Consider the following 15975-nt stretch of genomic DNA (forward strand, 5'->3'; position numbering starts at 1 on the left):
TGGACTATAGCTGAGTTTGAGAAATTTTCTCTTGCAAACTATGTATGGAATATTAGACTCATATTACTCGCTGGCATCTCAGAATGGAGAGAAATAACTCAATGTCAACGTGTGTGTCAAAATACATAAACACCGACGCGGGCGGGACGCGGGATAGCGCTCGGTCAAGCTAACTAAACCAATCGGGGACGCCACAGAGCTAGCTCTTCTCTCCTCCTCGTCAAGGTCGTCTACCTTGCAGATAGTACTCCACCTGCATCGCCGATAGGCATGGACGCCAACTCGTCAAGGTCGTCCGGCCCGGCCTCTGCCGGCGACGTTGGCGTTGACCCGAACGCCCCTGCCGAAGGCGACTGGCGCGCCCAGCTCCAGCCCGCGGCGCGCGGCAGGATCGTCAATAAGATGTAGGGACTCTTAACTCATATTTGCTTTGCTTTGCGTTGTTTTCGAGCCAATTTTGATACAGCTCTGATCCAGCCATAGGCCAAACTTAATTTCCTGCAGGGATTGTTCCATCAAATTGTATCGCACCTGATTTATATCCAGCCTAGTTATATCTGAATAATTTAACACAAATTGCCTATTCGGTACTATAATGCAGATGTCACACCGCTTCTGGTACTGTGCGGCAATGAAATGCTGTTCGGATTTACTTCCCCAAGTGATATTCTCACATGATATTGTTATAATTTTATAAACCCTTCCCGCGAAAAAAAAACTGTACATTCAACTAGTTCATTTCTTAAGTTACGTCAAAGTTTCAGTTAGACTTGTTAAAAAAAAATTCAGTTAGACAGTCAGTAGGACTCAGTTGTTTCGCTTTCTTCGTTCTTCTTCTTCCGAGCAACGCTGAGCGAATTCTCAGCTTGCGATACGATACGCAAAAGGTACCGCTCTCTCGTGTCGCCCCCTCCAGGCGACCGGGAGGGCGAACCCTAAATCGCCGCCGCCGCCCGCCCCCTCCCTCTCCCCCTCCTCCTCGCCGTCCTCGGAGGCGCCGCCGGCGAAGCAAGCGGCGCCGGTGAAGGGGGCGGCGGGGATCTGAGCCCTCAGCCCCCGCGCGGTTACTAGCTGGAGGAACTCCGCGCCGGGATCTCCTTTGCCGCGGCTGCGCTGCTCGGTGGTCTCCTCCTGGTGGTCTGCTGCGGTGGGGGCTCGGGTAGCCAGGGCGGCGGCCCTGGGTGGGTGGACGGCGCCGGCCCTGCGGCAGGGGGCGTCCGTGGTGGGTGCGGTCCATCTTCCTCGGCCGCGCGGGCGGCGTGGAGACGGCGGCCGTGGTTCGCGGAGTAGGGGCTGGCCCTTGCTCCAGACCTGAGGAGGAAGCCTTCTCCTACCTGATCTGCGCGCCCCTGCCAATCCCGGATCTTGGTGGCTCTGGTCGCCGGATCTGGGTGCTCCGGCAGGTGGGTGGGTGCTGGTGTGTGGTGCTGGGGGAAACCCTTGGTCAGCCTGGCTGGCCACGACGAGGACGACGCCGCTGGCGCCGGCTCCCTTCCTGAAGGTCTCGTTGAGGTAACACCCTGGCTAACCCCTCCTCTAACTGGGCGAAAGCCCTGGTTCTCCGTGCGGATGGCGGCGGCGTTGAGGCGTCGTTCCCCTTCTTGGAGGCGCCATTCGGGGAACCGCAGAGGTGCAGGCGTTGCAGCTGTGTTTGGTGGTGGCCGTGGCGACATTTCTTGCTTGGCGTCGCCCTCGCCCATGTCGTCTGTCAAGTGCTTGGTCTGGTGTCTGGCCGCGGAAAGGCCATTGCTTGCTGGTCGACGCCCTTGCCTGGGCGAGAGGGGAAAGGGTTCCCCTCTACGGCAACAATGGCGGTTTGGCAGATGCGTATACAGGCTTTGGTGGTCTTGGGCAGCAACATGGGGTGGTGGCGTCCCTTCCGTCGCTTCGTCCTGGGTGCGTCTTCGTCCGGCAGCTTCGGTACGATGTTGCGGTGGTGCCTGTGGTGGTGGTGGTCTCGGTGAAGCTTTCTGGACGCTTATGGTGGATTCTCCCCCGGCAGCCTAGTCGTCTTAGGTCCGCCGTGTTCTTGGGGGAACTGCTTTGCCTCCTGATGGTTCGACGCCCTTCGAACCGGGGCGAGGGACTGGGAGTCCTTTCCGGAGGTGAAGACGGTGGAGCTCGGGTCTAAGTTGCTCGGCTGGAGCAGACGCCGGCGTGTTCCCGGCTGCGTTCTCCTCAACCTCACTGCCTTAGGAGTCTTCTCGGTGTCGTGCTGTGGTGTAGGCATCTCTAGCTGTGTTTCAGGTGTATCCTTAGTTTGCTTGGTGCCTGTTTCCTGTAAGCTGTTTGTAAGCACTCTTGTATCTGCCGTATGTGGCTTTATTAATTTAAAGCTGGGCCTTTGGCCTTATGTTTAAAAAAAAAAATTCTCAGCTTGCACAAGTCATGACTAAATCAACCCGTGCAGCACCTACTTGGTCTACCTCAGTTGCCTTGCTTATAGTTATTGGAATGGAGGCAGTAATTCAGATTTGGAGGCCTACCTCAATTGCCTGCTCTGCCTACATCCCAAATGCCACATATATATTTTTACTGCACACACGACCGTTCAAAGCAATGCATCACATTCTGTGTTATACATGTAGAATGGTAACTCTGAAGAAGCATCTGCCAGTATCAGTGCCAGAGGGGTTGATCGAACTTCAGAAAATCGCTGTACGATTCGAAGACAGGATCTATAAGGAAGCGACAAACCAGGTAATTTAACCTGCCTCTCACCAGACCAGAGCACAAAATTTTAGTTATGGGGGTCAAAGAAGGTTTATGGACTAATAAAACGAGTGAAATGGACTCCAAAACGGACTCCATTCCAGTAAAAAAAAAGTTCAAATGGAATTATTTGGTTGTGGTGTACAATTTCACTATTTTCATTTGTATTTTCTAGTCGTCTAGCTTATGTGTGGCAAACCACTTTCCATTTGTGTTGGACCAGTCTTCGGCACTCTTCGCCATATGGCCTGACTGGGTGTCAATAACATGAGTTGGATTTTCTGATCATAGCGCTTATTACAGGCTTGTGTTTTGCCTCTTTGGTGACAAGATTTTTATGATTAATATGATTCAAATGTTAAAAGCTGAAGCACCTTCTAACTTTGTCAGCCGTGCTAAACTCCTAATCACAACAGAACTGCTGGTCGCAAGCCACTAGTACTCTATTGTAATTTGGTCTAGAACTTTATATTGTTTCTTTTATATTACTCAGTCTGATTATTTGCGGAAGATCTCTCTCAAAATGCTCTCCATGGAGACGAAGACACAGCAGGCTCCGGGAAATGCTCAAGTGATTCCAAATCAAAACAACCCTGCTGGTCAAGGTACAATACACAGTAAACTGAGTGTTGCGCATTTTATTATGTTCGCCTGGATGCCATTTTTTTATTGCATCAAGTGCTGAGATAATGTAATTTATTTCATTGAATTAGCCTCCACCTATCTAAGAAATTCATAGAGTGCATAAAGTGCAGTTGTTTTTTTTATTTCACATAGTTGTGAGAAAGTACAATTGTTATTTGGCTGCATTTTCTTCGTTCACTAAGACAATGTGTATTTAAGTTGACTTAACAAGACCAATGTTGAGAAATCGCCTATCGGTGTCAACTCGGTTGGCTGGCGATTAGCGATTAATAGGCAAATCGGCCAATTAATCGGCTGATAAATAAGTTTATCGGCTAATCGGTGACCACCGAGTAGCAATTAATCGTTGAATCAGACGATTTTTGAACAGTGAACAAGACTGTTTGACATCTATTAGTTAACTATCATTTGAAACCGACTGCTTTTTTTCATGTACGATGTGATCAATTCTAGATCCATTTACGATTTTCTTCCCATTCCTTGTATTTCTATTTTGATAAAACCAGGATTATCGAATGATAGCTTTGATTACTTGCTTTATCATTTTAGCTTGTTCTTGCTACATGATTTTCCAAAGTTTCATGCAGTTTGTGTGATTTTTTAGCTGAAGGATCATTAAGTTTATTTATTTATCTATTCATATTTTCATGTTGATTTTTTATTTCGTGTATCTCTCATTTGTGTTACCTTACCTACACAATAGCTAAACCTTATGTTTTCTTATCTTTCGCTCCTCTGCTATGGTGTTAGACTGCTAATCAACAAGTAAAACACCATATGAATGAAATGAAAACGAAGATCCAAAACTCAATAGATAAATAGATAGTATTGATGATTTTTAAAGTTGGATTACATGATGCTGACCTTCAAATATGTTAGATTCATGGCCTATCCTTTTTTATTTTCGTTATAAAGGATAGATGACCTGGTGTAGTGGTGTATATTTGTTTTGTATACCTCTAGAAAAACGGATAAAACTAATGGTATCCAATTTTGAGGACTAATGTCAAAAAAATTCAAATGTAGATAATCAAAATAGAGCACGGTGGACTGATGATCAAACAAAGATGCTCGTTTCTATGATGAAAGAGTATGCTGATGCGTCACAATATCATGGTCCAAATGGATGGACGAAGGAAGGATGGAATTTCATGGCAGCACACGTCAATAAAGAGTTCACTAGCTCCAATCTCACAGTTAAACAAGTAAAATGTAGAGCGCAAAGGTTAAAGACAGATTACGCTATTGTCAAGTCCATTTTAGATAGAAGCGGATTTGGTTGGGACCCTGAGAAGAAAGTACCAAAATCCATTGACGAAAAATGGGATGAACTGAGCCAAGGACAACGAAAGTGGAGGTTCAAAGAATTCCCGTACTATGATGATTTGAACATAATTTATGAAGGTGTGTTAGCTTCATAAATTAGGAATGTAGCACATGATCTTGTTTGCTTATTCTTACAATCTTGTTTTCTTATTCTTACAATCTATTTATCTGTACTCAGGTAAAGCAATACAGGGAAGCGATGCAAAAGGATAACTGATGTGCTTGAAGAGAAGTACAACTCGCTTCATTTTGTACCAGAGGAAACCTTTACAGAACAAGTTCTAAGGGCTCCTAGACAGAATACACCTAGTCAAACATTAGATGCTCGACGATTAGGTGTTGGAGATTATAATCGGGATACAGGTATGTATGGGATGATGTCTAATTATCATATGGTGCTGACTATGAAAGTATGAGGAATAATGCTAGATATTTGTCATCAGATGAAAAGTACAAACTTCCAGAAGCACCGCCAGTAAAAAAGGCTAAGATTTCAAAAGGAAGCGATGAAGACAAGCCTAAGAAAGGCAAGGGTGTAGCTATCGATAATCTTATTGCCGTCATAAAGGAAGAAATTGAAATTTATAAGGATGTGAAGAAAGAGCAAACAGAAAGTTATAGAGATATCAAAATGGTGTAGATGGAAGAAAATAATCCTCACAAAGATGCTTGTTGCATTGGCAATTGCATTTACAAAGTGAAGAATGTAGGAGACCTCAAAGCAAGAGAATAACTAAAGATTATTGACTATCTAAAAGAAAAGAGTGTATCAGAAGATCTTCATGAAAGTGGAGCATGACGTTGTTGTAGAGATGTACAAGAAAGTGCTTGGTCTTCATGTCTAAAGAGAAATCATGCTAATGATATGATCGTATCAATATGAAAACTCTTTTATACTATATCATGGTTAAATGTTTCATTTGTCATTTTGTTGTGCCAAAGAGCACTTAGCATAGTTTCTCCATTTTATTTGGTTTCATGTGACCCCAGATTTCTGTCTTCATGTGTATTCCAATCACATTTGTACCCCTTGGAGATATAAAAAGATTATTTTTCTCAGAATAACAATACTTGAATACGAACACATGGAATTTTTGTGACATAATAAATCTAAGAAAGGTAATAACATCTGATTGTGAAAATCTAGAAAACATTAAAAAAATGCTACTCAAAATCATGATACATTTTAGTTAGACAATCTCTGAGAATTTGTTTGAAACAATCAAGTCATATTTCTTCTAGTGCACATTGATTGGGTTTTTATGTGCATCAATCAAATAAAATTGACAAGCCTGCATATTTATCAGAACACGGAGTGATAGGACGCAAAAGGCATGTATATTGAAATATTTTATTTTGAGGGACAAACGTAATTACGATATTGAAATATCATATTTATCAGAACTAGTTTTTCAGTAATAAAAAGGTCTAACCATTGTCTCTATGATTGCTTCTTGAGGTTGAAAATTGTTACAGACACCAATTAGTCATGTTCCCTCTGAATTGCATGTCTTTATTTGTGCATACTGTTTTGATTTGAGCATAATAATGCGGTACTACTTACTACATATAGTTGGTTTTGACCGGCCATCTCTGCCCTGCCCACCATGATGATGTTTGCGATCTATGCTCAAAGACCGATAACGTCCTGCACCGGATCAATGACGAGGGCCTCATGGAAAATATGCATTACATCATACTTCACAATTTCCCATCAATGTTGATAGAATTTAACGGAAATATTTTCAAGTCCCGGGAGGAGTGTCGACTACTATTATTTATACACAACGCATCATCCAAATGAGAAAACCCATTGCCAGTTTGCCACTGACTAGCCAACCTGAGTATTAACAGGAGTTCGGTAAGTTTCCGGTGTATCATGTTTAGCACATATTTATGTGTGCTGGCCATTAAGTTCATCTGCTTGCTCCTCGTCTCCTCACCATTAAGTATCAACATGATTGAAAATGACGTCTTCTCGGCATGATTGTGACATCCTCTAGGCTCGTCAACTATGACATCCTGCACTCTTAGCACGATGACGACAATTCTCAGGTTCTTGTGCACACTTATGATTTATATGTTTTTATATATATGAAGGAGGAGACATATGCATGTCATCCTTTCGATTCTTTGCACTGTTATATGCTGAATGATTCATGACGTGATGGTGTGGATGCATCAAGATTTGCATAATTCCTAGCCCAAATGCATTTCAAGGGAATTTGAATTAACAAATGCTTAAGTGTTGTACATCAATATACTTATTTGTATATTTCACATTAAGATATGTTGGTAACTGAATCTTCAACGCCCATTGATTCATTATTTTTGAAGAAAAGGGGTGAAACATGGGATCTTCTGTTTGATTCAAGATAGTTCTGCATTGATCCATTGTTTTTTAGAGGAGATGGTAAATTGTGGGATCTCCTTCTCTCATTTAAAACGAGGACGGATAATGGTCCAATAGACCAATTGGGGGAGCCAGGAAAGTGGGAGAAGATAGAAGGATGAAACATATTCTTCTTTGGGACAAGAGATGATGCAATATAAACACAAACGAAAAGTACGATGTTGGTGTTTTTGGAGTGTGGTACATAATATGAACCACATAGGTGGGGAGAGAGAGAGTCACTAGTTATACTATTTACATGTGTTGGAGGACAAGAAATTTAAGTGATCGTGGAAACGCACGAGCATTCAACTAGTATTTCCAATCCATACCCTTTGATATATGTTAGTGGTCAAAATCAAAATCGTGCAAAGTTAGGTGTACCTTTCATTACCCTTTAATATATATTAATGGTCAAAATTGAAATCGTGCAAAGTTAAGTGTATGTAATATCCCAGGTATTGGGGTTACAAAAATAGAGGAAACAGATGTGTGCATTGCATTCATGCATAGAAAATCTGGGGAATTTTCGCGCTTTAAAGTAAAACAGGCACAGTAACTGAAGTTTCACTTGACCTTGGTGGAATTGAAGTAGCTCATCAAGTCAAGCGCTATAAACCTCAATGTGACCTTGTTAAAACCTTGTTTTGGGAAAATATGATTTGATCTAAGGGGTTAGATCAAATGGAATTAAAATCAACACAAGAACTTATTAATCAAGAATCAACTACTTGATCTTATTAAAGATCACAACATGATGTTCCTTGCCATAACCTACGAACACCCAATTAATTGGAAATCAAGTAACAATAAATGGAGAAACCATTCTTCACTTATCTTTTCCATGTCTTTAACAAATAAATATTCCTACCATGAACCTCATGGTATTTCTTGAATTAAACTCTTGAACTTAACCCCAACAAAGGCTTATCATTAAACCCTAGAGATGGGAGAGGTTTATAACCAACAAAGAGATAAGAAGCACACTCTAAATTATTAACACTTAAAAGTTAAGCAACTACCTTGAGGTACAAATTGAATTCACTTTAAAAACTAAATACCAAATATAGCAAAACACAAGGACCTAAGTGCATAAAAGCCACACCTTCTGATTTCAATCATAACTTATTAAATATGTGGAATATCACAAAACTAAATTCGTTTACATTACGAATTATAGTTCAAACTATTTGAATAAAATAAACTATGAGTATTTTGAAACTCATATGATCATGCCTTGGTGAAATCAAACATTATCATTCAAAATTGGGGTATAATTCTTATTCTTGACATTTTGATCCCAATTATAATATAAATACAATCACATACGATATAGTGACTCACCCATAAGCATAAGATCATTCATAAGATATTTAGTAATAAAAGCCACTTGGCTATCCAAAAATAAATCACATGAGAGGATAATCTCAATGCCACATAGGATGAAAATATCTACATAGCTTGAATCCTAAGCTATGCCACCTCATGCTTAAAGGATTACTATGGATAAGAGCATGACAACCAAACACCTTACTCATCAAATTAAAACAAGAGTCATCCACCTATGTGTCATGATATTAGAGCATGCCCAAGCCTATAAAAGGAACCCTCTACCTCATTCATCTCATCATTTTGCACCATGATGCAAGAAGACCAACACATTGAGCTACTCCATAAAATTAGTTAGGATCAAGATGAAGCAGCTAGGAGGTGGAGGCATGCCACAAGATGCAGGTTTATCAGAATTCCTGAAGAACAAGCTACAGAAGATAGCAAGGTAGAATTCTTAGGAAGACCACATATTTAGATAATCACATCATCATTCCTTGAGTAGAACCCTAGATTATAATCCAAGTTCTTGTGGAGTGAGAGGGGTAATTGGTATAACCATATCTAAATATTTCTAGTAATAACTTAGGAAGCCAAACCTTGATCATTATAAATTGTGTAGTGATCATAAAACCTAAGAACTTGAAGTAGAGGATATAAGCACATAAGAAAAGCTTAGAGTTAAAGCCTATAATTTATATGGTAAGAAACCATTCATTATTATAACCAAAGTTAACTATAAAAAGAAATATAGCTACTTTAGTTACTTGAACAATAGATTAAGGATATAATAGAAATCCATTGGTATAAGATAAAACCAATTCTCAAGTTCTTAGCAATTAAAGGAGAACAGAAACAATTAAGCAACTAACCATATCACCTTGGTTAGGGAGTAAACCCTAGCACATGCAATATGGTGTCATCTCATATCTACAACCTAGCATTATATCTCAACCCTAGTTTGTGCATCACATGGGGATTGCTAGTATAATCCTAAAACCATGCTTAAGCTCGGATATGAGCAAGGGAACTATTTAACCAACTCCGAAATGAAACAAGATAGCAAATCAACATATCTCACAAGCCATGCCTATGTGGGTGCAACTAACTAGTGTTTCCATATAAATAGAAGTCTCATGAGAGAAATGAGATCCATTTTAACCATATTAAACTAAGGGTTTAAAAGATGACAATAATACTTTAAAATAACCTTAAACAATTCTCCAAATCAATAACCACCATGAGCACATGAAATAATGTTATGAGATCATATGCTCAAATAATAAACTTGATATTAAGCTATGCCTTGTAAATTGTTTAATGCAATGTAACAAAAGATAAATATTAAAACTTAACTATCAATAGGTACTTAGAAGAACCTCTTGAGAAATAGTTTGGATTACCTAAATTGATATTGGCAATTAGGACTATATAATTGCCCATTTTCAATCTCTATTAACATTTAATAAACAAGGGTGTCACTACACATATGAAATATTTTAAAGCTCTTATATTTACAATAGTATCTTTGTAAACTCCAAAGGGATTCACACATTTAAAATCCTGCAAAACAAAAGGGAAATGCAAATCAGAATTAAATAGAAAATACAAACCAGAAAATAAAATAAGAGCAAAGAAAAAGAGAGAAGAGAGGCTTACCGGATGGGCCACCGCAGCCCAGCACCACAGCCCACCAGGGCAGCCCACTTACCAGCCCAACTTACCTCTTCGTTGAAAAATCAACGAGAGGAAGTCGTCCTCATCCTCTCGACGCGCATGGACGCCGGCTCGAAGGCGTGCTCCTTTTCGTCGCTCGCCGGCGCCCTCTCCTTCCTCGACGACGTGACGAGGCACCCTCCGACGCCGTATAAAAGCCCCGGGACGAGCCTCGCCTCGGTTTTCTTCCCCCTCTGCTAAATTTTCCCCAATCCGAAACCCTACCTGAGCCGGACATCGACCGTCGCCGTCGATTGGGGAAGCCCCAGGCCTCGCCATGACCACCGTTAGAACCGCCATGCTCGACTTGCTCCTCCTGCAAAAGGAATCGAGCAGGGGCAGCCCGTAGCGCCGTCACCAAGCTCAGCTCTCCGGCGGCCGGCGCCATGAAATCCGGCGAGCCAGACCTCCATCGACCACGCCGTCAAGCGCTACGTACTCCCGGTGAGCTATTGAATTTCGTGGTGTACTTGGTTCGCTCGATTACGCCCCGTAACATGCGTAGCATCGTTGCTCCGTGATATCCGTCGCTCGGCCTCGCCGGCGTGCGAGCTCCGGCGACCATTAGTTGGCGGCGCCGCCACCACTAGCCTCGCCTCGGCGTCCTCTTTCCGAGCAAGCACCGACACACCCTCGCGGGACCACGGGAACGCCGGCGATCGCCGTCACTCGGTCGCCGGTGACACACGAGGTGGCCACCTAGACGCCACCGTGGCCGCCAGCGTGGACACGGCCCACCAGTCAGGGACTGTGTGGGTGCCCTGTCCGTGTAACTCTAGTTATTTTCTGTTTAAATTTAAATCCAATCAATTACTGCAACTTCAAATAAATTTAGAAAATCCAATTTAAGTCAGAAAAATATAAATGAGATATTAAAATTCTTAAAAAAAGAAAACTCTATCCAATAAAAATATAAAATGAAATTTTTATTTTTAATAAAAATTCAATTATTTAATACTTGTTATTTAAGCCTTTAACTTTAATTCTAAATTCAATTAAAATTCAATAATTAGTAAAACTTCATAAAATAAATCAAAACCAGTAATTAAATAAGGAAAACATTAAAACTAATTTTCCTTTACTTATTACTAATTAAATCCTTAATAGGAGGATTTAAACCCTAATTAATAATTACCTTAAGTATTAATTATTCAAAAATAACAAAATGGAAGATTCAATATTGTTTTTATTTCAAAATTATTAATAACTTCAACCCTGTAGTGAAGTTATTAATTCAAGAACTTTAGGGTAATTAGAAGCCCTGGTTCCATGAGGAAGAAATCTAGAAACCCATTATTCCATGTGTAACCCTAAAACCCTAACTCCATTAGGAACCTAGCTTCATTATTCTTTGTGAACCTAATTTAGTTCTAACCTAAACCCTAGATAAGAACATGTGATCATGATACTTTCTTTTCAATCATAGATCCATAGCAACAATTAAATGATTGCCATGTCCACATAAAATGTAGAAGACCTATCACTAACAGGATGGGTATCCCATGTGTTCATCTTCATCAGACCTAGATGATCAAATGGGGTTAACCAAATGTAAACCTAGTTCCAATCCTCAGAGATATCAACCTTACCTATCCATGCTTAGCATCACACCATTGTGATGGACTTCAATAACAACTATGCCAAATATAGTGCATTATCTAACTATATTCCATTAAACCCTACTAAGTATTAGATACTTATGAACCATAATATCCAGGAGCCAACTATGCCCTATTTTAGTGGATTCAATAGTAAAACCTAGACAACATCAACCTTAGTTGTAATACTTCTTATTACTTAAGAAGTATGTTCTTCAAAAGTTATTCTTTTGAACTAAATAAGGGTAGCCATCAAACCCGCTCAATAGGATCCATAAACCCTAGCCAGCTATCACCAAGCAAGGTATACCAACCTTGATAGCAACCATGTTAATGAATTGCCTAAGATGTACTCCCAACCTTGTTAGGATCCATCTAATCCTTATTCCAGAAGATACTTGGAATCATAGTCAACCATATAACCCCACCAACCAAATTATCATACTTGTTCTTTATTAAAGAACATGTTCTTCAAAAGTTATTCTTTTGAAGTATATAACAAGTAATCATCAACTATACACTATATGACTTAAAATTGACAACTGCTCTTTACCTATTATACAACTAATATTCCTTGGTGTGTATGATTGTTACTATGCATTCTTACCACTTGCTTATGATTCTAAAACAACACAACCCTGAATAAGAACCTTGTATGTGAATCACTCTAAAAGTGCAACACACCCTAAACCAATCATTACAACTCATTGATCCTAAATCATCGGGGTTAGGTCACGCTTAGAGCGATTGCATCTCATTCTTATGCATTATTGCATCCTTGCCAATCTTCTAAACATCGTCCTTACCGGACGATGATGCTATTTCAGAATTTGGAGTTATTACGCACCGAAGACCTTGTCTGCATAATCTTGCAGTCAAGAAAGGCAAGTTCATCGCTTGCTCATGTCATTTGAGTATCTTTATCAAATTACTTGCAAAGTACTATGGTTATCACTATTGCATAAAAACCAAAACCACTACTTTCATAACTATGAATATGACTATGTGGTGGGCAATGGAACCATGGATTGTGTTGATATGGTGGAGGTTCCATTGCAAGGGTTATTATCCATCTAGGATTAAACAACAAATGTCGCCGAGTGATTCTTGTGCCGTAATACCCGTGTTAACCATAAGATCCGGAGTGGGACGGAGTAGTCAAAAGTGTTTCCACCTCTCGTTCATCAACGGATGCGCTTACCGTAGCGAGTTGTGTCTTGCGGAGTAACTTGAGGGTGGGGAGCCCCTTCTAATTCCCCACGGTATAGCTGTTGCTTACCGTAGCGGTTGCTCGCTTGCGGAACAACTTGAGGGTGGGGATCCCCTTCTAATTCCCCACGGTAATGTGATCTATGATGGGTTGCAGCTACCGGCGAAGGAGTTTGGTTAACGAGTCCCAAACTGTTGTCGAGGTCGGGGTCCACCCCGAAATTACGGGAATAATGGGACCGACGAGGACCCAGGGTCGGGGTATGCAACAAAGGGTGGGTGTTCGAGGTAGCGGAGGAACATGATTGGCTAGACCTTATACCGGGCCTCACACCAAAGGAAGTGTGGACGAGAACTTAAGCTCGGTTGGCACCAAGGATAAGATCTCTTATGGGTAAAGCAACACACCTCTGCAGAGTGTAAAGAACCGTGACTTGTCACTCCCTGTTCCGGGATATGGAACTGCGAACGCGGCCGGAAAGGAGCTCCATGAAGTTCTAGTAAACCGGTGAAGGCTGACGGACATAGTTCTTCCGAATAAAAGCAACCTCTTGAAGAAATGGTTATGAAAACCTGCATTGGTATTAGACTTTCTGGTCTAATGCCGTAGTTAGTGCATTAAACACCTCTTTCCTATAATGAACTTGTTGAGTACGCTCGTACTCATCCCACTCTTAAATCCCCTGCTTAGATATGGAGGCACCGAAGGAAGATCTACAGTGCAACACGAAGACCGAGGAGTCAACAACTACTTCAAGGGACAGGAACCTGTCAAAGAAGGCAGATACCACATCCAACAAGGAGAAACCTAGATTAGCAATAGAAAGGAACTAGCTTCCTAAACTTAGCTCCTATTTAGCTAGAATCTATTCATAGCCTCTCGTAGCTAGTTAAATACTCTACAAATAGAGTTCGTGATAAGACTAGTCTACGAGTCGTTCTTCCGGAGTTATTTGCAGTTTTACCTCATTGTAAAGTAGGAGGTCTGTGATGATCTTATGTAACAGAGTCAATGTTGTAATTCTATAGACATGCCTTGGACCCGCATATGTTTACGTTGTACCACTCGAGCGATATAATACTAGTGGAACGGTGTTTCATTGGTGTTATATCGGACTTGCATACTACACCATGCGAGTGGTATGCCGGGTCACCACGGTTGGTATCGAGCCAATGCTTTGACCTTAGGATTAAAACCCTTTAAAGGAGACCTATAGGATTGGTAGTGTCTATAGGAAGTTGTCCTAGTTAAACCAAATATTCTTATGACTTGAGATGGATATTCACTTGAGAATAATCCTGACACACTTGAGTCAACCTTATTAATCTATCTTTTCTAAGCAAAGTTAGTTAGTTAATCCCAAGTATGTAGCATACCATTATGTCCTTAAAACAATAGATGAGTAGATCACCTGTTGGTATACAATACATGGTAGTCCAAAGAAAGGATACAACCATAAGGAAGATATCCTATTGGAAGATGTGTACCAACACATGTTATAGTTAAATAAGAATTATCCAGACTCGTAATAGGAATTATATCAATTGATGAAGATAATTAAGATATCCTAATAGAAGATGTAGACCAAGATAAGTAATGAGTAAGTAAAATTTTCTAGACGTGTGAAACAAATGATAGTAAGTGATACAAACAAGTGATATGAGTAGTATAGACCATGATGAGTCAATCATGGGAAATAAGGAAGAGTGATAGGAAAGATATATGCCTACTACAAGTTAGAGTGGTTAATCATATATGATTCACCTGAGAATCATAATGTGATGGACTAAAACCTCATAATTAATTAAGAGGAGTACAATAAGAAGCCAAGTGCAAAACTATAGTGCAAGAATTGTGTTCCAAAAATATGGGAAGTGTGCCAAGCCCATCATGACCATATGCTTATGGTAGAAACACTTAGAAGTATAGGAACTGTATCCTAATAAATATGTATTCAGAGTAACCATATTAGAACTAGAGGTATCATATAAAATAGTCCTCAATAGCACTTACATATGGTATAATACTAAGTTAAGTAGTACTTCTAAAGAAAATTAGGTTAACCACAACTATCCTAGATCACTTTGTTTCAAGTTTATCTCATTGCAAATGTGCAATTAAGGTAAAGGTTGAGACAAATAGTAGAATTCCCTATATTCGTGCTAAGTATCACGATATAAACCTATATTATGTGGTGTTCTATACTACACATCAGAGCCTGATGTTTAGAGATGTCTTACTCAACTATTTTATTCAGGCTTATGATGGTGTGTATTATAAACACGAAGCTGAATATTCTTGGATTTTATTGGATTTTCATTGTTTGACTAGATCCATACATGAAGTTTGACTTCGATATGCAAATGCATGTTGCAATATCAAGTTCCTACTTGATGCTATAGATCTAGAGGGTAATGATATTCGTGTGAGGAAGTGACGAATTTAGTATATTTTGAAGACAAGATGAAGGTTCATCAGATAAAGGAAACAAAGTTGTGGGAAGCAACCACAATACTCTGAAGGAAGTGCCAATCAACATTCATGCTTTACCTCAACAGAGGAGTACTTTAGTACGAAAGAAGCATGAAGGTGTGAAATATGATGATTATGGTGAAGCTCAAGCAGATCCCTAGTCATCATGGAAGAGGGAATGCATAGGAGATCACTTAGGATGCTATATTCATAGTGTCAGTTAGTGGTTATCTTGCAAAATAAACCCTGAATGAAGGAAGGTGATATATGAAATCATAGCAGACATAAGAAGACCATAGTCGATATCAGAAGACCACAATTGGTATAATATCAATACTGCGAGATAAAGAAGAAAATGTCTCGTCCAGTTAATAGAACCTATAATAGAATCCATTTTTTTAGATATCAAATAGCCACAGTTGGTATAATAACCACAGCTGGTATTAGTTGGTATTACAAATAGTCCACGATTTAATTAGTTGTAACAAAAGATTGTGAACAAATAAAAATCTTGTCAGCCAAATAGCTAGATCTATAAACATTTAGTCAAGGGATTCACATTGGATGTCCACAAT

The 15975-nt window shown here is 40.2% G+C and overlaps 1 protein-coding gene across 1 annotated transcript; it reads left to right on the forward strand.

Moving 5' to 3' along the window:
• The first annotated feature begins 270 nt into the window (after positions 1 to 270).
• On the forward strand, positions 271 to 4896 carry LOC124689369. Its single transcript, XM_047222913.1, has 5 exons — positions 271 to 404; positions 2589 to 2700; positions 3206 to 3317; positions 4384 to 4761; positions 4862 to 4896. Exons 1-5 carry the CDS (start codon positions 271 to 273, stop codon positions 4894 to 4896), a joined length of 771 nt encoding a protein of 256 aa, XP_047078869.1.
• Positions 4897 to 15975: the final 11079 nt, after the last annotated feature.

The sequence above is a fragment of the Lolium rigidum genome, chromosome 2 (genome assembly GCF_022539505.1).
Source record: "Lolium rigidum isolate FL_2022 chromosome 2, APGP_CSIRO_Lrig_0.1, whole genome shotgun sequence".
NCBI lineage: Eukaryota > Viridiplantae > Streptophyta > Magnoliopsida > Poales > Poaceae > Lolium > Lolium rigidum.